The 20,457-nt window shown below is 48.5% G+C and overlaps 5 protein-coding genes across 5 annotated transcripts; 1 reads left to right on the top strand and 4 right to left on the bottom strand.

Annotated features, from left to right (window-relative positions):
* Nucleotides 1-297: 297 nt before the first annotated feature.
* Nucleotides 298-4,707, bottom strand: DFJ58DRAFT_804377 (SNF2 family N-terminal domain-containing protein). The gene is made up of 21 exons (XM_041391027.1): nt 4,301-4,707; nt 3,566-4,243; nt 3,299-3,516; nt 3,179-3,247; nt 3,002-3,125; nt 2,824-2,946; nt 2,600-2,771; nt 2,483-2,542; nt 2,405-2,430; nt 2,234-2,356; nt 2,030-2,183; nt 1,955-1,976; nt 1,694-1,907; nt 1,378-1,644; nt 1,258-1,318; nt 1,094-1,206; nt 1,031-1,040; nt 831-979; nt 750-776; nt 676-693; nt 298-615 (listed from the first exon to the last, which is right to left on the bottom strand). Exons 1-21 carry the CDS (start codon nt 4,634-4,636, stop codon nt 610-612), a joined length of 2,970 nt encoding a protein of 989 aa, XP_041240351.1. The 5' UTR covers nt 4,637-4,707; the 3' UTR covers nt 298-609.
* Nucleotides 4,708-6,339: 1,632 nt separating this feature from the next.
* Nucleotides 6,340-8,614, bottom strand: DFJ58DRAFT_731593 (Alpha/Beta hydrolase protein; the record flags this gene model as incomplete). Its single annotated transcript, XM_041386060.1, has 13 exons — nt 6,340-6,571; nt 6,622-6,686; nt 6,733-6,791; nt 6,846-7,035; nt 7,092-7,275; nt 7,326-7,357; nt 7,411-7,538; nt 7,590-7,644; nt 7,705-7,742; nt 7,801-7,854; nt 7,917-8,098; nt 8,159-8,336; nt 8,392-8,614. 13 exons carry the CDS (start codon nt 8,612-8,614, stop codon nt 6,340-6,342), a joined length of 1,620 nt encoding a protein of 539 aa, XP_041240350.1.
* A 1,132-nt stretch (nt 8,615-9,746) lies between these two features.
* DFJ58DRAFT_804352 (uncharacterized protein) lies at nt 9,747-10,710 on the top strand. Its single transcript, XM_041391026.1, has 4 exons — nt 9,747-9,874; nt 9,938-10,026; nt 10,082-10,406; nt 10,462-10,710. Exons 1-3 carry the CDS (start codon nt 9,763-9,765, stop codon nt 10,322-10,324), a joined length of 444 nt encoding a protein of 147 aa, XP_041240349.1. The 5' UTR covers nt 9,747-9,762; the 3' UTR covers nt 10,325-10,406; nt 10,462-10,710.
* A 5,831-nt stretch (nt 10,711-16,541) lies between these two features.
* On the bottom strand, nt 16,542-16,757 carry DFJ58DRAFT_636686 (uncharacterized protein; the record flags this gene model as incomplete). Its single annotated transcript, XM_041381290.1, has 1 exon — nt 16,542-16,757. A coding segment is annotated over one exon (216 nt), but the record flags the coding sequence as incomplete, so codon positions are not given.
* Nucleotides 16,758-16,995: 238 nt separating this feature from the next.
* Nucleotides 16,996-18,271, bottom strand: DFJ58DRAFT_665276 (uncharacterized protein; the record flags this gene model as incomplete). Its single annotated transcript, XM_041382493.1, has 2 exons — nt 16,996-17,204; nt 17,932-18,271. Coding segments are annotated over 2 exons (549 nt in total), but the record flags the coding sequence as incomplete, so codon positions are not given.
* Nucleotides 18,272-20,457: the final 2,186 nt, after the last annotated feature.

Raw genomic sequence — 20,457 nt, 5'->3', positions numbered from 1 at the left:
TGACCTACGTCATAGCGCGTCATTGGCATGAGTGAGTTGATGATGCTGACAGGTAAGGACGCGCCCGCCAGTGTCAGCTTCCGGTCAGCCTCAAGTTCACAGAGGACTGGAGTCTAACACCCGCGATTTGGACCATCATTGGTAAGAGCGGTGAGATGGGGAGAACTATAAGGAGGAAGTTGAGGCTGACAGACGCGTCGCGTCGCGTCACGCCACGCAACCAGGTCACGTGTTGACTAAATCAACATTGATGCCTGCATAATGAACCATCTCAGCTCCAATCAAGTCTAGCAGATTGTACTCATGAAAAATAAGCTTGTGCCATGCCTCGCATGCACTGGAATTCGCTGCGCGCGTAGTTCATTCAATCTGCCATGGTTCCTACGCAGAGATGGTCCTATCTATACTTTGACTCCATTAGACAAAGATGATGCCGTCGAAAGTTTCCTATAGATTCAGAACCGGGATCTTCAACAAGAACTGCTAAAAAAATTAGCGGGAGCTCGTGAAATAACTATATTCCGTGTAGAATCAGAAACAACAGCATATTCTACTGCCAGCTGGAAAGGTAGGGCGTATGTTTTACAGTATGTTCGTAAACAATATAAGCTACAGCTGTTGGCAGGCAGATCGAAGGTCAGCGAAATGGAGCAAGTCAAGAAAAAGTGGACGTACTCTGAACAAGAAACCAAGCTAGATTAAACAAGTGAAATCAGTCTTATGTCATGCGACAGAATCTCAGCACTTACATCTCCTGGTGTAAGTTTTCCCATCGCCTAGGTCATAGTCAGCTCTCATATTCGTGTCAGCCACCAACTACAAGTACTCACGGAATCATCGGTCGACAGCGTGGCATCCATCATCGCTGATTTCTTCTCCTGCAATTGTATGATTCGGCGTTCGATGCTGTCTTCGACGACAAGTTTGATAGCCTGAACAGGACGGTATTGTCCGAGACGGTGAATGCGATCCATAGCTTCTGCAGTGGAAATCAGCAAGTGTTACGAGCATATCGAGTCAATTCGCGTACGATATTCAACCTAGAATAACAGGAGTCAGCTGAGGATGGGAGAGATGAATACGGAAAACTTACCGCAGGATTCCACCAACTGTCCATGAGATACACTCGAGATGCTTCGGTCAAGTTCAATGCTACTCCACCAGCTTTCAAGCTGACAAGAAATACAGTAACGCCAACATTTTTCACTGAAGAAGCACGTTAGGAAAACACAACTGATAAATGATCGTCCAACATACTGAAGTGCTGAATAGTTGCATCGCGAGCCTGAGGGCTCATGGTTCCCTCAAGTCGACAAATCTATCAAAGATTTTGGTGTCAGCGTTTTCATTCAGTAAAATTCCCGGACCCGTGCGCACCGAAAAGCCAGCCTTTTGTAGCCTAAAGGCGATCAAATCCAAGAAGTTGACAAATTGACTGAACACGATACTCTTCGTCGTGTTGTCTTGCAAGCGAAGATTAGAAAGTTCCTCGACAAGTGCCTCGATCTTGGAAGAAGACCGCCAAGTCTCGATATTGAGTCGCCCCAAGATTCCTTGTCGCGCGGAAGGAACATTTGCTTCAAGTTCGAGCGCCGGGGCCTCGAGGTCGATGGTAAGAGCAATGTGGCAAACAGGACAGTCGGGCTTAGAGAAATTCAGAACCCAAGAAAACGTTAACGGGGGAAAAACTGACTGTCATGTCTCCAGCTGTGCTCAGATACTGTCTCATACACTCCCGGTCGAAGATATGGCGGCATTTAGCCTGGATAGCATCCTCTGCAACATCACTGCAGAGTCTGCAGATCGTAGCTTCACCAGCCTCATCAGAGCCCAAGAACTGGGTCCCATTAGTCTTGCTACGGAGCACAAGGTCTGGGTGGCAAGCCATTTGCCTCATACGAGTGAGCCTACAGGAACTTTAGAATCATACGGGGTAAGAGCGCAAAGGGCTTACAAACTGAAGATATTGGAATAGTCTGATGGAATAACGTTAACGGTCGGATCCAACTTTCAGAAAAGGTGATCTCACTATTCAAAACCGTTCCAGAGTCGACGTATGTGCTGAACTGGCGTTTCGCGTCTGAGAAGAGCGAAAGATAAAGCTCTTTCTCTTCGGGACTGAAGTAGTCCCGTCGCACGATCACTATACGAGGAGGTAAGTCCAAGTCATCAGCTCGTTGAATCTGCGGTAGCGATTCAATTTCGAGCACACAAATAAAAGGATAAATCCGACCTTTGTTCTACGGAGCATCATTCGATCAAGGAGGATGCGTAGCTTCTTGAAGGCAATCCTTCCCGGGCCCTCGATGCCGTGTTTCTGAATAGGTGTCAAGATCTCGTTGTTCCAAAAGCAGGTCTGAATGATACTAATTAGCAGAGTTCGCAAATGGTGATGGCGACTTACATGTTGCATTGGGCTGTGACCACAATCTATTGCAAAGTATATAGAATAGGCATTTGGAATTGGAGCACAGAATCTTACCGTCACAATTCCTTTTATCTGTAAACTTCCAATGAAGCGATTTACAATCGCATTTCTTACCTATTACGATAATAAGATCAATAACTCAAATGAAGAATGCAAAGACGCATGACGCACAGAAATAAAAGGAGAATGGATCACCCCCGAGGAAACGAACTAGACTGTAGAGCTCTCCCACACGATTCTGCAGGGGCGTTCCGGATAGACACCATTTGTAATTGCTCTGAAGCTCAAAGGATGCCTTGGCAGTATTGGTTTGGCGTTCTTTAATGTTGTGCGCTTCGTCAAGCTGTCCAAAAATCATCAGTAATGATGAAGTTATCAAAACGAGCCGATCGTACAATGATCCGGTTCCATTTAATCTGGTGAAGAGCTGAAGGTTCCTTCACAATGAGCCCCTTCCGCTTAAAACCATTCTGCTGCTTCCTGAAGCAACTCTCCATGACAGCGTAAGTAGTGAGCACCTGGTTTGCATTAATATATCGAGACGAAGGCATAGAGGATTTTGAAGCTACTAACCACATCGTATTTCTCCAATTCCTTGGGGTTGGTGACACGAGATGCGCCATGCCATACCAAGACTTTCATCCCCTCTGTGTGAGTGTTGATCTCATTGCGCCATTGCATTATAGCAACAGTTGGCCTGCGTAACATGTGATTAGGATATGGCAACACAACTGAATGGTGGAAACATACGCAACGACAAGGTTCGGGCGCTTCAGGTCCGACACAAAGAGGGATATCATCTGAATAGTCTTACCCATGCTGTAAAGAACGCATTCAAACCTGTATATACTAAAAGTTCAAGAAACCTACCCCATCTCGTCGGCTAGCATGCCGCCATTCCAGATCCCTTGCTCTTGCTTACGCATCCAGAAGAGTGATTCCCGCTGGAATGGAAGCAACGTGACCTTCAAACCAGCAGGGTGTTCAGCTCTCTCCGGTACGACGATAGGGATGCTGGACTCAACGTCACCCCAGACGTCCTTGAGTTCAGGGTGATGCCTTCTGAGTGCCAAAGAAGATTTCTCGGCCTGCACTGACAATTTGGGTAAATATTCCAGCAGAAAAAGGTCACCGTACCCAAGTAAGCTTTCGGCCAAGCTCTTGCATTAATGTGTATTCCTCTGACTTGTTGGCCCTCCTTTCGGCCGCTTGCAGGCGGCGCCGTTGAGCCCGCTCTACCCAAGTCATGGGTTCGGTGTCGATAAACTTTAGCTTTGCTTTGCCCTTCTTCGTAGCTTTTCCCTTGCCCTTAGAGGGAGGGAATTCCTCTTCGCTTGAGCTCAAGGCTGATAGTGCCGATTCGCTGTCTGCAATCATGAAATCGCCATCTTCACTGCCGGCAGAACGACGTTTGCCTTTTCCCTTGCCACCAGATCTTACGAGGCGACGTTCGGCAGCAGCAGCCTTCTTGGTAATCTTGAGGCTTGGTGACGCAATGTTGGCTCTGGAAGAAGAACCGACTCCCGAGGATTCCTGAGCAGCGAGCCGTGCTGTTTCACGGGACAACTCAATGGCAGCAGCAACCATCAACTCTTCGTCACCTCCTGACTCGTGGCCCTCAGAACCCGAGACGTCAGAGAACTGTTCCCAGTTCTTTGAGGGGAGAGGGACATCGTCATCTGACTCGTTATACTCCGAGTCACTGGATTCAACGTCCTCGAGGTCCTCATCCTCTGAGAGAAGCTGGACATCCATATCATTGGAGGTAGAAGGAACGGCAACTCGCCCTTTGCTTTTGACAGGTGTTGCTTGTTGCTGTACATTGATAGTACTTAGTATACGGCTGGGTGAAACTAAAGACTGTGTTCTCGCCTTTGATTTTAAGGTCAAATTTTTAACGGGTATCTCAACACAAAAAGCTTTGTGAGTAACTTTCCGTTTAGTTGGGACTGGTCTAGCCGCGAAGTCTTCGCCTTCCTCTGCATCTTCTGCAGGGCGCTTGCGTGTATTCAAGAGGCTTGCTGCAAGTGATCTTGTCGTGACTTTCGTGACTACTGGATCCTCATCAACGTCGGAGGTGTCAGGGGTTTCAGGTACCACAGAATTTTCACCGCTAAGCAGAGGAGACACGGATGTACTTGGAGTGCCTGTGGTCGTGGTTGCAGGTGTCCGAACACTACGGGCGCCATTTCTTCGCGTACTGACCATAATAGCAGTGTCAAGGTGGGAGAACAGAAACAAAGAACAATATTAATCCCGTCGCGACTAAGCAAAAAAACTTCGGCGAGACGCGCATTGAAATTCGTGGGCAATTAGGAAACCTTAACTCAATTAATTGGTCTTTCGCTCAAATCGGCAGTGTCACGTGGACACGTGTATTGTAGCCACAGGCGCGTGCATCTACCAACTCTTAGACTCTTACTATGCTGGCATATTCTTTTTGAAGCCATCCGATAACGAGCTCCGGTGAAAACACTCGTCGATGTGCGCTTACGTTCCCCGTCTCCACCTTGGTGAACCAACAAGGGTGGCCTGGTTTCAGCCACTGGTCGGAGTTAGCCAAGATTCGTGTCAGAAAACAAGGACACTGGTAATCGTGTCCAAGCTTTCGAACTCAGAAAATATACATAGGTCTTGTCACTAGCGCTATATGTGGGTGCCAGGTGGTCTGTCATATATTATTTCAAACTAACGGAATGACTGACGAGCACTGGCATAGTACAGGTTTCCCTATCGTTTTGGAATCTAAGATGGGACCGTTGAGCAGACTTAATTGTAGCAGGTCGTCTCGTAATGTGCAACCTGGTGATGCCTCAGAGAGTCAATAGCAAAGCTATTCTCCTGAAATACCGTGACTAGTCGGCAGAATCATGCTTTTACCCCGATGCCCCCTCCCCGCCCTGGCCCTGGAGTTCTCGAAAGCAGATGGAATCCGCGTCACTTGTCTCTCTCAAGCTACTCCCAGACGTTCTCCTCTGCTCATCTATACTGAGTCATCGATCCTTACAATGAATATACGGTATACCATGGACGCTGCCTCATTATAATCACTGTCTTCCATCGTTGCCTTGCGCTTAGTGTACAGGAGGTCCTCTGAAGGGATGAGATGTTGTCATGAAGTGAATGTACTCAGTGTTGCCCATTCTCTCCCACCCACTGACAATTCGAGCGGACGGTAGAGTCGGGGCGTGTGTAGAACAACAATTAGAATTCGTCAATGATGGTTTTTATCCAGAAGCGAAGATACTACGAGGCGATGTTGGCGGGAATGTTGGAATGTCACACCAAAGCACTAGGAAAACCTGTATCTGATAACAAATAACTCGTGACGCTGGCAGTGAGATGAACAAATGATCTGATATGGGCAGAGATGACGCGAAATATCGGGGCAGAACTTGGCGGCTGCTTGACAGTCCTTGCAGCTCGATCAACCCCTGCGGGACAGTGGGTCATGATCAATTTGAGGGGTTCGTCGCCAACTTAAACGTCCGCGCAGACGGCCAATCGAGTGTCTCAAACAAACGCATCGCCTATTCAGAATAAAAGAAGTGTGCGTCTCCGTTGCGGTAGGTCGTCTTGGGAAGGCTTGACAATAGATGTACTCAGACCGGAAAATCTGACATCACCGGCAGGCTACATATACTAAGGATGCTGGTAGAGCTATTGCCAACTGATGTGAATCAACAATTATTTTGATTAACGTAAAAGTCTCGCCGCATAGTAATCCTACGACCAGAGCATTTGTGACAAGCTGATATACAGATGACAAATATATCGCAGGGCTAGTCACACAGATACCAGAGCAGCGTTCAACGTTGCAACTTCCATTCACTGCGCTGAATACGCTGACACGTTTAGCCAGTACCTACATGCCTTTAGCTCAGCACCTTGGCTCATTACGGATATGGGACTCACGCGCAACGCTCCAGCAAGGCACTGTCAGTCTTCAAAGTGTGAACGTAGGGTGCTCCTGCGAATGTCTCGTTGAACTTCATCTCCGTCAAATCATATTGCCAAGATGCCCAGGAAGGTGTGATATCCCCTGGGGTGTATCTGTCGTCAGGAGTCTCGAACATGACCATAGCCATGAATGAATTCGAGAAAGCAGTGATGAACTGCGAATTGTTGTATGGAGGACCACCCCTGAAACAGTATACAATCAAAGTAGAGGTTGACCCATTGCTTCAACTTACCCATATGAGGTGAAATAGTATGCAACATCATATCCATGCAGGCCAGGCGAGATTGCAAACTCGCCCTGCTTGTATTCAGTATACATAGATTACAAGTTGCCTCGAACTCACTTTCCAAGCTCGTTCTCCAAATGCTAAGAGGAGATAATAAGTGGGGCAAACGAATATTGCTAAAACGACCCATAAATCAGGGACATTGATCATCACTTCAAAAATACACATACATTCACCCATCACAAGATTTGCCTGGTTAACGTTACTTCCGTAGTTCTGGTACATCGTCACCGCTCCAGCAACTTGAGCAGGACCGAAATTCGGGAAAAGCGCCTTGACATAATCTGCAACATCCAATGTCATCGATTGGTCGACGAAATTGTTCCCCTCATGCGAATTGGTCATAGAAAGGAGGTTGTTCTAAGGGAGAAAGGGTCTCAGTTTGTTTGTGAGATAGATGCATTCATGGATCGTACGCCATTCAAACGACCTTTACTTATCGTCACGGTAGGCCTCTCCAAGATGAAAGTGCCATCCACAACAGGGACGAATACGTACGAGCCAAAGAACCCGTTGGCGTTGATGTTATAGTTCAAGGTCTCCAACGTATTGACGTCTGCAGCGCGTAAACAAGAGAGGGTATCTGAACTTGAGGTACAGCTGCAAGTTGAGGAATTAGATATGGAATGGCGGTTCTTTAAAGAATTTACTTTGTTCCATTGACGACCTCACTATACAACATCTGATAGTAGTATTCAGGATTCTGCGGATATCGCCCTCATGAACAAGAATCACCTCCGGAATCCGGTCATTATAGTTGTATTGGGACGGCAAGAACGTAGAACTCGTCATGGCATTTTTGAAGAGGGGAGGCTGCGTGTTTCCTCCATGAGCAACGATATGTTGTAGCACTGAACCGGCACCTGAAACAAAGTAATGAACGATAATGACGAAGAGTACCTAGCGCAGCTCACCAGCGGACTCTCCCCAAATTGTGACCTTCGTGGGGTCGCCACCGAAGCTGCTTATCTATCCGGGCGAGCTTCCTATCAGCTGGGGTACACCACGCAAGTAAAGAGTTCTGCTCACGTAGGCCTGCACCCACTGTAACGCATAATTCTGGTCGACTTAGAATATTAAGTTCAGCTGAATCTCAATGACTGCCAGACCATGATGATCGCGTACGTAGTCCAGCATTGAGTGCGCCCCCTTCCTTGACCGCTTCGCCAGAAAGAAAACCTAATCGGCAATGTATACACCTTAGTACGCATCTCAAAGTGAGAGGAACAACGAAAACATACCGAATACACCGAGGCGGTACTGAATTAAGACACTGATGACACCGTGATTCGAGTCCACAATTAGATCTGCGCCGTTGAAGTCGCTTGCAGCTCCTTCGATATACCCCCCGCCGTGAATGAAAACAACAACTGGGAGCCCTCCTCCCGGAGTGGCCACCACTTCACTTCCAGGAGTGTATACACTACCGCCGCGTAAGCACTGATTGCAAATGTCAACATCATCATTCCATGACAGGGCTTACTTCAAGAATAAACAGTCTTCAGATTGACTGATAGCCCTTTTCCTCATAGAGGTGCTTTCAAACGGGTTTGTCGAAGAGGTGCCTCCGGGTGCTTGATTGCATTCGTCTGGTTGCGTGGTAGCTTGTTGGACCCCAGAGACGGCTGACGGAGGCTGCGGAGCTGCCCATCTCAAGTCGCCTATGCGCTTGGTGCGTGAGCTGAGATTGTGTGCAACAAACAGAACTAGACGCACCAACTGGAGGAGCTGCGTAGCGTATTCCAAGGAAGCTGGTGATATTTGTCGTCGTGTCAACTGATCCCTGGTACTGGGCATAACCCAAGTTGATGATGGGTGCAGATACGGTAGCTGCCGGAGAAGATGATAACGCTCCTAGCGCAAGCAAAACCTGCGACACGACCAATAGATTAGCTTTAGTGGACAGTTTCAATCCTACAGATCGCGCTGTGATAATCATCCTTGACAAGGGTGATGAAGATGGCGCAACCTGACAGACATTATAAACCTCAATTAAATTGCGAGTGGATCCGAGATCATGCCGAGCGAAACATCGGTACTATGAGTAAAAATAGGATGCTGCGATCTGTTCACTCACCTGTAAGTGCTTTGCAATTGGGGATATTCATCATTTCCTGTGATGATAAATTCGTTTAATTTTAAAAATACGTTCAAAGTCGGGCTCGCAGTGCACACGCATGTACTTACATCATGATCACATGATTGAAGAACTTCAAGCTCCATCACCGGCACCATCAAAGCGATCTGTCCCACAGTACATACCTAGATACGTAACGCATTCCCCTGCAGACAGGTTGAATTCCCTGTAGATATATTGTTGCAGGCATCATCACTTTAGTCAATCACGGAGTGTCGGGAGTGGCTGTGTTCAACGTGGTCAATCCTGAGTGGGTTCACTCCTGCCCTGATATTTAACTTACAGCTGGCCCTCCTGTCTCTGCTTCCCATGACCACTTCTTCCAAACCGGCAGGAGAAAATTGGCATCTGTCTAACCTTCTTGCATATGACACACTCCCAAATCACCACGACTGTCACTGTGACTTGATTTTATCTCATGCGAAGGTCACTGCTGATACTAGAACAGATTTCTGTGACCGCAGTATGACGACTCGCAGATATGCCCTTGTCGGAGTAGCATGCTCAACTATCTTCAGCTGCTCATGCATCGTTGCAGGCATTGTCACTTTAGCCAATCACGGAGTCTTGGGAGTAGCCGTGGTCAACGTGGTCAATCCTGAGAAGTGGGCTCAGTTGCCCCTGCAGGGGGAGATATTGGTCATGACACCTTACTTAATCATCACATTATGCACTGAGTCCGACATCAGCTTCATACACAGCATCTCATTGCGCTCTGCGCTAGCCTCATAGTCTCGGTTTTGGTTCAACACCAATCTACGCCTTCTGACTGCAGCGAGTGGATGGTATAACCCTGACGGCGTTCTGCTTAATAGTGTCTCGGCTGTCCTCATTATATCCTACAGCTCGGCCCCACTCGTCGTACCTCTTGACTGCCAAATAATGCTACAAACATTTGGGGAGGGTATTGCCATCGCAGGGTTACCTTCTTGTGTCTGACCTAGACATGGATGGAGGTCTGCGCTACTGGAAGGAAAGGACTTAGAACGGTGATAAACTCGGTGAAGACGATTTTCACTCATCCGATTTGTCTCGTACTTTTCGTCGCGAAGCCTTTCCTGTGTGAGTCATTCCTGTCTAGTATTTTTTATCAGTGTTGTTGAACGCCATCCTCGACGATCACAGACTGGATGTTTGGGCTTTCATTCACCACATTTGGCTACGCCTATGACAGGACATCAAACGTGTCATCAGTATTCATGTTCACTGCCCAGGTTCGCACTTATTGCCTATATAAAGCTGCTACAACATCTTCACACCCTCGTGCAGATCTGGAACTTATGCATAGCGCTGTTTATATTTGCTTGTTTCTTCACCTTCGTCGCACTGTGCCGACTGCACGGTTCCCAGTCGGCTGCATACAGCCACGTCTGGACGCTCACCAACCTCATGGACGAGTGGTTGTCTGTGATGTGGTGGGGACATAAGGAGGACGGAATCCCTCACTGTCATGCTGGTAGGGTACTTATATACTCACGATGCTACTGCTTTGACTCTTTTACAAAGGGATGAGCGATCGCCTGCCCCCAGATGTGAAGATGGACTGCGTTTATGCTGGTTCCGGTGTCGAGTCTCTGGCACCCTCTCGTGAGAGGTACTTGATTTGCTTTTAAAAAGGCATACTTTTCTAATTTCTCATTTGTAAACAGAGGAGCTGCGTCAGTCAGGCTGGCGATGCATTGACAGTCCACACAATCAACCCACGCGGTAGAACGAGACGTGCGAATTTTGTGCCGTCTACCGTACAATAGGTAGTTCGGGATCATTCATACCAGGCACAATTTCTAGCGGATAAATTCAAGTCGGCCTTTAATCAAGCAATTGTCGAATCATTGTAATTTTAGTAGAGGACAAGTTGTTTAGGTGACTTGCAAAGTCATACTTGAGACTGTTCCAAACCCCCGGCAGATTGGCTCAAGCCGACTGATACGAAACCAAAAACCCGCTCCCCCAACTGGCGAAAGATGTATCGAGTCTGCCCGAGCCCTTAGTAGTATCTAGCCCGCCATTCCAGATTCTCAAGTGCTGAGATTACTAAGCGCATCACGCGCGCAAAATAATCGGAAACACTTACCATAGTGGTTCCATAATATCATATCATATCCTAAACTGCGCCCCAGAATTGTACGTTTGTTACTGCCTAGCCATTTCCCCTTTTATGACATTCACTCATGGATGATTCTTCGGAAGTTCATCTCATCTTGGGAAGCATCAGGGTGACCGAAGTGGTTACCACAACAGAATCGAAATCTGTTTCTCTTGGACTGTGTAGGTTCGAAACCTGCCAAAGACAAGGTTTTTGTCTATTGTATAACACCTTGATATTCACTCATGGATGTATTATTCGGAGCCTCATCTTAACTCATCTTTTTTTTTTTTTGAATCAATTTTATTGTCCTTTGGGGTCGAAGACCCTATGTAGGACATAGCCCTGTTCGTGGGGGGCTTGCTCCCGCTTGATCTATCGTAGGTATATGTATGTTCTGACGTGGTATCAATGGTAAACAAGTACTTCCGCCAGCATGATGTCGGGCGAAGGCCGACGCTGAGTTCATACAAAGGGAGTGAAGTGGTATGAGAAGCGAGTTAATAGGGCCCCTCCTTTCCTACGTTGGTGTCTCAACCGGCGAGACGTCTTCCCTTTAGTCTCAGAGTTGATTAAGGTTATAATAGTGTTGAGTTTGAATTAATTGAGGTTGTTTCTGTAGGGTAGTGAATTGAGTGTGGTTCTTTAGCTGTCCGAGATCTCACCGAATGTTGTTTTAAATCTTCCTGTTTTGTTTATGTAGCGCATGAGAGGTTGAGTGGCTTTCTCGGACGTTAGGATGAAGGAGATGGATGTTGCTTGACGGCGGACTGAGTTTGCAAATTGGTGGCGTTCCCGTGCATATTGTGGACAGTTGAAGAGGTAATGATGAATCGTTTCGTCTGTGTCGGGGCATATGGGACAATGTGGCGTTGCACTTTTTCCAATTCAATGAAGGTGATGGTTGAGGGGTAGGTGACGAGTACGGAGTTGAGTGTATATGCTGGTTTGGCGTTTCGGGAGGGTGGCAACGAGCTTGATGAACTTGTTTGATGGCATGGATGGGTCTATGGTCTTGGCTCTTGCGTAGCGGGTTGATTTTTGCCAGTGCCTGGTCCATCTCTTGTTGAGTGAATCATCATGCCATTGCTTCAGGGCCGATATACTATCTGGGAGCGGGTTGTCTTTCAAGTATGTTGGGAGTTGTTCTGGTGCGCTGCTCTGTTCTGGACCTTCTGCTGCTTCCTTTGCTGCTTCGTCAGCCAATTCATTGCCAAATACTCCTGCATGTCCTGGGATCCATCTCATCATTAGGTCGAAGTTGCGTCCTCTGTCTCTTCTGCGTTTGGCTAGGTATCGTGTCATGCTGCAAAGTTTTTCTACTAAGTAACTGCCTGGTTTCGTTCTGTGGCTCTCACCAGATTGGATTGCAGCTTGATTGTCGACTAGGATGGATGCTGGGTAGGTGACATTTGATTCTGTAGCTAGGAGTTTGACCGCTGTAGAGACTCGATCCTGGGTAGCCTCACAATGGCACATATTGCAACATAGGTCGAGTCTACAGTATCATGCATGTAACACGACACTTGTGCGATAAACGCGACGTTCACGCGACGCGCGCGACTTAGGCGACACTTCCGCGACATAGGCGACACTTGCGCGACTTGCGCGCGCTTTAGGCGAATTTTCCCGCGCCTAAGCGCTATAGGGCGCCTGACTTCCCACTGTGTTTTCCCATGTCCAACCAAGTTCCCAGGTATGCATTTCTCCATTTATCATTTATTTCAACATCGTACCATGTTTATTTTCACTTGGTACACATTTTTCATTACACATTTTTTACTTAACACAACACACATTACCACGGACCACCATCATCATAGACAGTCACCATCTCCGAGTTTTTATTATGTTTTGAATAAATCATCGCAAGCCCTAGTAGCAGTTAGCTCTAGTGGCCATATCCGCATCAGTTGTCTTATCAGCATCTCAGTACATGTCTTAACATCTCACTATCGCTCGCATACCACTTTCACCCAGTTCCGCTTTTCGACGCGCGACTTTCCTGCGCTTCGCGCGCCTATAGCGCCTTTGTTCCCGCGCTTTCGCCTTATCACGCGCTTTGCGCATTCCCCCTAGAGTTGACCAGTGGATATTTGCTTTCTCCGCTTCCCCTAAGGGATGAACATATCGCACTCATATTTTCCTCCCTTCAACAATTATATCAGCTGCACCCTCAGCTGAGTTGAAGATCCTTCACCGCAAGCATTATACCAATGACTTCTGCTTCATAGACCGTGTGCGATTTGTCAGGGCTGAGATGGTATTTGAGTATACGGGGTTCCTTGCCTTCACATATGAGTACTGCTGCTGCTCCTATTCCACCGTTGTGCCCTGACCCGTCTGCATAGATCTGGATGACGTCTTTCAGGTTCTTTTGTTCTTCGATCGCTAGTTTCTTCTTGGGGGCGATGTGGGTTTTGTGGGCGTTGGGTATTGTTGCATTTGATCTGCGAATTGGGTCCAGGGTTTCTACTTTTGCTGGGAAGATCTTGAATGAGGCGAGGAGGTTGTGTAGGGATGAACGGTGGCGCTTGACGTTGTAGTGCTTGGTGATATGCTTCAGGTGTTTGTGGAGGGGGTGGCGAGAGGGGAGAGTAGCAAGGCGGAGTGCTGCTCGGTGACATGTTCATTGAAGGAGTAGATGTGTTGGGAGAAGGTTAGCATGGGCATTAAGGGTGTCAGTGGCGGTTGATCTCATGGCTCCTGCGATACTCAGTGTTGCGATTCTTTGTATTTTGGCTAATTTTTCAGCTACTCCTTTGGATCCTCGCTGCTCTCTGTTGGTTCCTTCGCTGTATATGGGTCTGAACCAGACATCTGCTCCGTACATGAATTTCAGGATGGTGACCGTGACATATAGTTGATGCATTAGTTTTGCTGATACTCCGTTGGATGGTCTTGATAGGCGGCGTAATTGAAGTACATATTCTGTTCCTTTGGCAATGGCGTGTGCTACATGAAATTTCCAAGTTATTTCCTGATCAATGAGTAGGCCGAGAAAACGATGGTGCTCAGTGGGGTTGATGGTGGCGTTCTGGATAATAATTGGGGGGCGTGTTCTGGTCTTGCTGCGCGTAAAATCGATTAGGGCGAATTTGTTGACTTTGAATTTGGAATTGTGATCTTGCGACCATTGGAGTGCGCCTTTGGGTCTTTCCATCATGTCCTTGAGGGTTTTGTGCGTGTTGTTGAAAGTTGGTCCGATGGCGATATATGCGGTGTCGTCCATGAATGCTCAGGCGAGTTCTCCATTCTGCGGGTCAGCTACGTCTATCAGATCGGCATTATAGATTAAGTAAGCTATCATGGAGAGGGGGTCTCCTTGACCTATACCGTTCTGAACATCTATCCAGTCTGATGTGGTGTTGTTGAATCTTAGCTGTGTGCGACGTCCAGTGAGCATCCATTCTGTAAAGTCCACGATCTCCGGGGGTAGTTTACGCTTACGCATATTATGAGCTAGGCGGTTGGTGACAGCGTTAGGGAACACTCCTTCGATGTCCAGGAATAGGATAGATGCTACTTTACCACCGCAGCACGCGTTCTTAACTGTTGTTTCTAGGAGGTGGAGGGAGTCGGTAGTGGTTCGTCCAGGACGTCCTCAAAAGTGCGTGTTTGGGAGGAGATTGTGACTTTCTATAATATAGGTTACCTGTTCCGCGACTATTGTGGTGAGCAGCTTGCATGTTGTGTTGATGAGCGCTATTGGTCGGTAAGCTTTGGGGATAGAATAGTCAGCCTTTCCTGGTTTGCGTAGGACTACCATTGTGAATTCCCTCCATGGGTCGTAGTACATTTGAGTGTGAATACAGCATTAAACAGGTGAAGGAGATAGGCCGTAATGATTGAGGAGGTGCACTTGAAAACGATGTTGCAGATACCATCGGGTCCTGGTGCCTTATGGGGACTTGTGTTGTTTATCGCTCGTTCGATTTGCTCTTTGGTGATTGGCATAAAGGGCGTGACTGGGTCTGGGTATATGTAGTCTTCCGGGACTGTGTTCGAGGTGGGAGGTGGCAGGAAGAAGGAGTCAGTGAGAGCCTTGCTTTTGTCGGCGTTGGTGATGGCTTCTGTTGGTAGACCATTAGAATTCTTAGTTTTGAGGGCGGGTACACTTGTTCTGCCGCCATCTCCTGCTGGTGAGGAGATGTATTTGTTTGCGGTGTAGATGCTTTGCTGGTCCAATTCCTCTAGGAAGTCAATCCAATGTTCTTGCTTGGTTTTTCGGATGGTCTCGGTAACCTTGTTGCGGAATTTGCGGTGCTCCCCGTGTACTGGATGGTCTGGTAGTCCTCTCATCTTGTAAGATAATCCACTTAGCTTGTTTTTCTCCTTCATCATCTTCATCAGGTCTTTTGTCCACCATCTTTTCGCATGCGGGCTGGGGTTCGTCATTGGTACTTTTTCTTTTATGGTGCGTTTGATGGCGTTGCTGAGGTTGGAGGCAGCCGTTTGGAATTGCTGCTCGGAGGTGATGGGTTTGGGTGCAGGTATCTCATTGAGGTGTCGGGCGAGACATCCACTGAATTCTTCCCAGTCGGCTTCGCGGTAGTTGTACATGGTCGTGTTTGAGGTCCTTTGTATGTCAAGGTCTAGGGTGGCAGAGTATAGGTATGTGGTCAGTACATGGAGGGCGTCATCTGGGTGCCATGTTGCAAAGGGTAAATGAGTCTAGGGTGTGAGCTGTGCAGAAAACATTATCAGGTCTTGTCCAGTTACCACTACTGGTAGATTGAAGTGTTGGTGTGTCCCGGGGCAAGGCCATTCTCATATCATGGTCAGCGAGTAGCTCGATTATGCGTTGTGCCGCTTCTTGTGCTTCCGGAGGGTTGCATAGGTGAGCGCTGCAGGCTTCTTCCCAGAGATGATGGTGGGCATTGAAGTTGCCCATGAGGATGATATGATCGTTTGGGGTGGGGTGGACGGTGTGTATTTCGTTTTCAAGGTAGGGTCGCTAGTAGTGGTAGAACTTTGCCTTTCTTGCTATCGTTGTAGATGTTGAATATAGTGATCTTGCCGAATGTTCCATTGAGTTGGGTGACTACTATGTCAGCTGAGGGAAAGGGTAATTGGCGCCAGTTGTTTGTGTTGAGTCGTTTGTGGATAAGGGTGATTGCTCGTGATCGACTTTTATGGGTGTATTTGTGCGTTGGGTAGACAATGTTCCAATCGGGGGTGGCTCTCGTGTTACCTAGGGGGTCTATATGGGGTTCCTGTATACTTACAATATTGTATTCTTTCGCTGTGAAGGAGCCGCTTAGTATACAGTGTTGCACAGTAGATGACTTATTGAGGTTTTCCTGCCATATTCATAGACAGACGGTTTCGTTGTTTGTTGTACTATTCATAGAAGTAGTTGGGGTTGGATGCGGCTGGCGTTTGGGATCTGGAGCATGCTTGGGATTGAGGGTAGGGGTCAGGTGAGTAGCACTGTGTGCTTGGTGGTGGGTGGTTCGAGTATCTTGATTGCGGTGGAATGTAGCAGCCTCACACGGGTCTTGGTCCTCTTGCTTGGGTCATTTCCCTTAGATCTAGGTATCTGTCGAGGGTGTCTTGGGTTCGGCGAGGTGGTTCTTGCTGTTGTTGAGGTTCTTGCGGTGGTCTTACGTAGGGTTTGGGCCTGGGTGGTGCTTGGACCAGTGTCCAGCTTTCGTCTGTCGGGAAGTAGGGTAGGGTGTTGTCCTGGTTCCTGGTATCGAGGTCCATGCAGTGCCGATTGAATTCTGGGCAGTTTCTACTCCAGCTGGGATGGTCGTTTGAGTTACATGAGATGCAGTGGGAGGGGTCTTTATTGCTACAGTCCGATGTTCTATGTTCTTTGGCGCTGTTGGTGCATGTGTCCCGGTTAGCGAGGCAGTCTTAGGGATTGGCACGGGTAAACCCGTGGGTGTCCAGAGCCCTACCCGCACCCGTACCTGCCATATACCTGTACCCGTGTACCCAAGGGTACCAACGGGTACGGGTCTTCGAACGGGTATCGACGGGTTGCGCGGGTATGGCAGTAAACCCGCGGGTATAAATTCAAACTATACTAGAAAACATTTAGTAACTACAGATTAATAATAATACCTAAATCTGAGCCTTCGTCGTTGCCTCAGTGGTGAAAGCGGGTGGAGAGTCGAGTCGCGAGTGACAACGGCCGATCTGTGTGACTGACCAGGCGCAAAGCCAGCGCTTCCATATGAAGTGCAATAGCCTCATCTAAGTCTTCATCGTTGCCTCGGTGGCGAAAGCGGGTGGAGAGTTGAGTCGTAAGGTTAGTCAATGACATGGACCAATGTGTGTGACTGACTGGGAGCAAAGCTAACACTTCCTAGTGAAGTGCGATAGCCTCATCCAAGTCTTCGTCGTTGCCTCGATGGTGAAAGCAGGTGGAGAGTTGAGTGGCGAAAGCGGGTGGAGAGTTGTAAACATCTGTACCGGGCTTCTTCTGCTTCTACATGGACTCTTGTGGTTGCTTCTCGATTGTTCACAGGAGGGTTATCGAGGAGGGAGCTGAGGTCTCTGAATTTCTTCATCAGGGCCGCTGCGTGATCGCCACGTGTCTGGAGGCTGTCAAGAGGCGTACGGAGTCGTGTCATCTGGGTCCAGATGATAGTCCTGCCTTGTTCTAACAACTCAACAGCACGACACACGTCACCACTACGAAGAGCACACGATGCAGCATCCATGGCAAGCGTTCTTGGGAAGTCCTTCATGATATTGTGACGAGACAATACTGAAGCTGTCGTGGACATGTAAGCGTCCAGAAGTTGCATGGAAGTTGCATAAGCCTCCAGCTCGGTGGCATGTGAATGTTGACTAGCATATTGAACCCAGCATAGACTTGCTCACAGGCGAGATAGCGAGCCTCCGGAGACAACATTTGCTGTTGCTTTAAGATGATGCATTGCAGAATTCAGACTGTTAGTATCTTCGCCCGCTCCGGTACCGTCAAGCCCCGAATGATGGAATGATAGATAGACCTTAGCTAGCGAGTTGTGGACTACTAATTGACGAGGATCATGTTGCGTCAACAGAGTCAATGCACAGCTTATGTTCTCTCGTGACTCGTCAAGGTCTTCTCTATTGCCTCGGTGCTGAAAGTGGGAGGAGAGTTGATTCCCAAGGTCATTTAATGATGAGGACCAATCTGTGTGACCAACTGGGTGCACAGCCAGTGCTTCCCTCTGAAGTGCGATGGCCTGATACAAGTCTTCGTCATTGCCTCGGTGCGAGAAGCAGAAGGAGAGTTGACCGGCAAGGTTATTTAATGACATGGACCGATCTGGGTGACCAACCGGGCGCAAAGCCAGTGCTTCCCTGTGAAGTGCGATAGCCTGATCCAGGTCTTCGTCGTTGCCTTGTTGCGAGAAGTGGGAGGATGAAGACAGGTGTTATGTCGAAGAAGATGGAGGAGAATAGCAGGGTGTGAGCATTGGCGGTATCACAAGATGGACAATTGATAGTAGTAGTCTAGACTCATGTAAGTAGTTAATGCGCACCTTATCGCTTCTTGGACCTGAACCAAGTGGCACCCCGACTAGGACCCCGAAAAATCCTCGTCAACCAAAGCGTCCAACGACGCACCCAACGCCTAACGGCGTTACTCCGCCTCAGCGGAACCACCTAAACTAACCCATTTTACCCTTTAGAAACGCTCGACGCGCTACTAGGTCAACATGCCCCCAGGAAAGACCACCCCTGGAACAGGACCACCCAAGCCCAACTCACCCACTCAAACGACGGCTCCCAATACCTGTAAAACCACCCGTTCTCAGACCACGGTAGAGGAAATTATGGCAACCAGTAGCTCGGTAATGGATACTGAAAGTGCGGAAGCGTACCTGGCGTCCAAACTTCTTTGTCAAGTCGGTCAACCATTCACGCTCACTCATCTCTCCACCATTCTATTTCACATCACACAAATGTCTACTGTCACTCCAGTACCGGTTAACGCGGCAATTCGCGCAGTAGCATTCCTTCTGAAAAAGCAGGTGGTATGTGAGATAGCAGAAGCAGCAGCAAAGGAACTGGCACTCACCTTATCTGGCACCTTAACTGAATCACTATCTGCTCGGTTGGTTAAGAAAACGGAGGATACCTTGACCATCACCCTCGACAAGGCTGAGCGACTTCATCGGTTAGCCAGAGATGAGCGAACCGAACAAGAAGGAGGTGTCTCGGTAGCTTCCGAACGCCTAGAAGAGACCGCGGATGCCCTATACGCCACAGTAACAGACTGTCAGAACACCATCAAACTACTTGCCCCCTCGCTGGATGCCACCCAAGACCGCATCAACCATCTATCCCTCCAATTGACCTCCACCCCCTCCCCCTCACCCCCCACGACCCAGCCCACCTACAGCTCTGTAGCAGCTGCCCACCTCCCCCCCAAGGTGGACCAGGCCGTTGGCCGAGCGGCTGTTAGGGCGCGCGAGATTCTATTGGACCCCAACCCAGGTTCTAGCCTATTCCCACCTGGGACTGCAAACAGGGAAATAGTGTCTCACCTCAAGGAGGCAATCAATAATATAAGGGACAACAGCACCCCACCAGGCAGCGTTAGAGCTATAACCACGCTCCGTAATGGAGGAATAGTAGTAGAACTGGAATCTGAGGAACTGGCATCGTGGCTCCGAAGCCCCATGGGACGCACATCACTAGAAAGTCGATTTGAATCAACAGTATCGTTTCGCTCCCGAACATTTGCATTAGTCCTAGAGTACTTACCGATCCATTTACAGATTGAAAACGACGACTTTCTCCACCGTGTCGAAGAGGAAAACCAACTCCCGGCGGATACACTGACATCCATTCGCTGGATCAAACCCTTGAACCGCAGATCCAACCAGCAGCGCAAGGCCTTCGCTCTCCTACAAGTATCTGATGCACCCACGGCCAACAACATTTTGCGAGATGGACTATGTATCGACAACGAGAGAATCTCTATCCGGAAGAACAAGAAGGAACCTATCCGCTGTGCAAAGTGTCAACGCTACGGCCACATTGCCCGCAGCTGTACTGATGAGCATGATACTTGTGGAACCTGTGGGGAACACCATCGCTCCACCCAATGCAATGCTTACCGCACCACTCGGTGCGTTAACTGTCGCAGCAACAACCACACAAGTTGGAGCAGGAAATGCCCGGAATTTCTTCGAAGATGCAACCTTCTAGACGAAAAATTCCCAGAGAACAAAATGCCCTATTTCCCCACTGAAGTAGCTTGGACACATGCCATCATCCCTCCAAGACCTCCCAGACTGCCCTCCCACTTCCTCTCCCCGCCGATTCCACAAGACCTTCTTCCACAGACGAACAACACCCTCCGTCAAACCACACTCGCACTCCAACGTCTCCCCATTCTCCCATCCCCGTCGCCCCAGCCCAACTCTCCCAGTCAACCCTCCACTGCCGCTGAGATCCTCAAAGACATATACCCCCCACTAGACCCCGACCCCGAACTCACCTCACCACCCAACACTCCACGCTCCTCTCAATCCTCCCAACCCTCTGACAGTTCACCCTCTTCACCCCCCACTCATGTCTAATCACAACCCTACCACCAACGTCC

The sequence above is a fragment of the Suillus subalutaceus genome (genome assembly GCF_016647625.1).
Source record: "Suillus subalutaceus strain FC151 chromosome Unknown DFJ58scaffold_108, whole genome shotgun sequence".
In the NCBI taxonomy this organism is placed as follows: Eukaryota; Fungi; Basidiomycota; class Agaricomycetes; order Boletales; family Suillaceae; genus Suillus; species Suillus subalutaceus.
The sequence above is the reverse complement of the archived record's forward strand: the minus strand, read 5'-3'. Positions and strand labels throughout refer to the sequence as shown.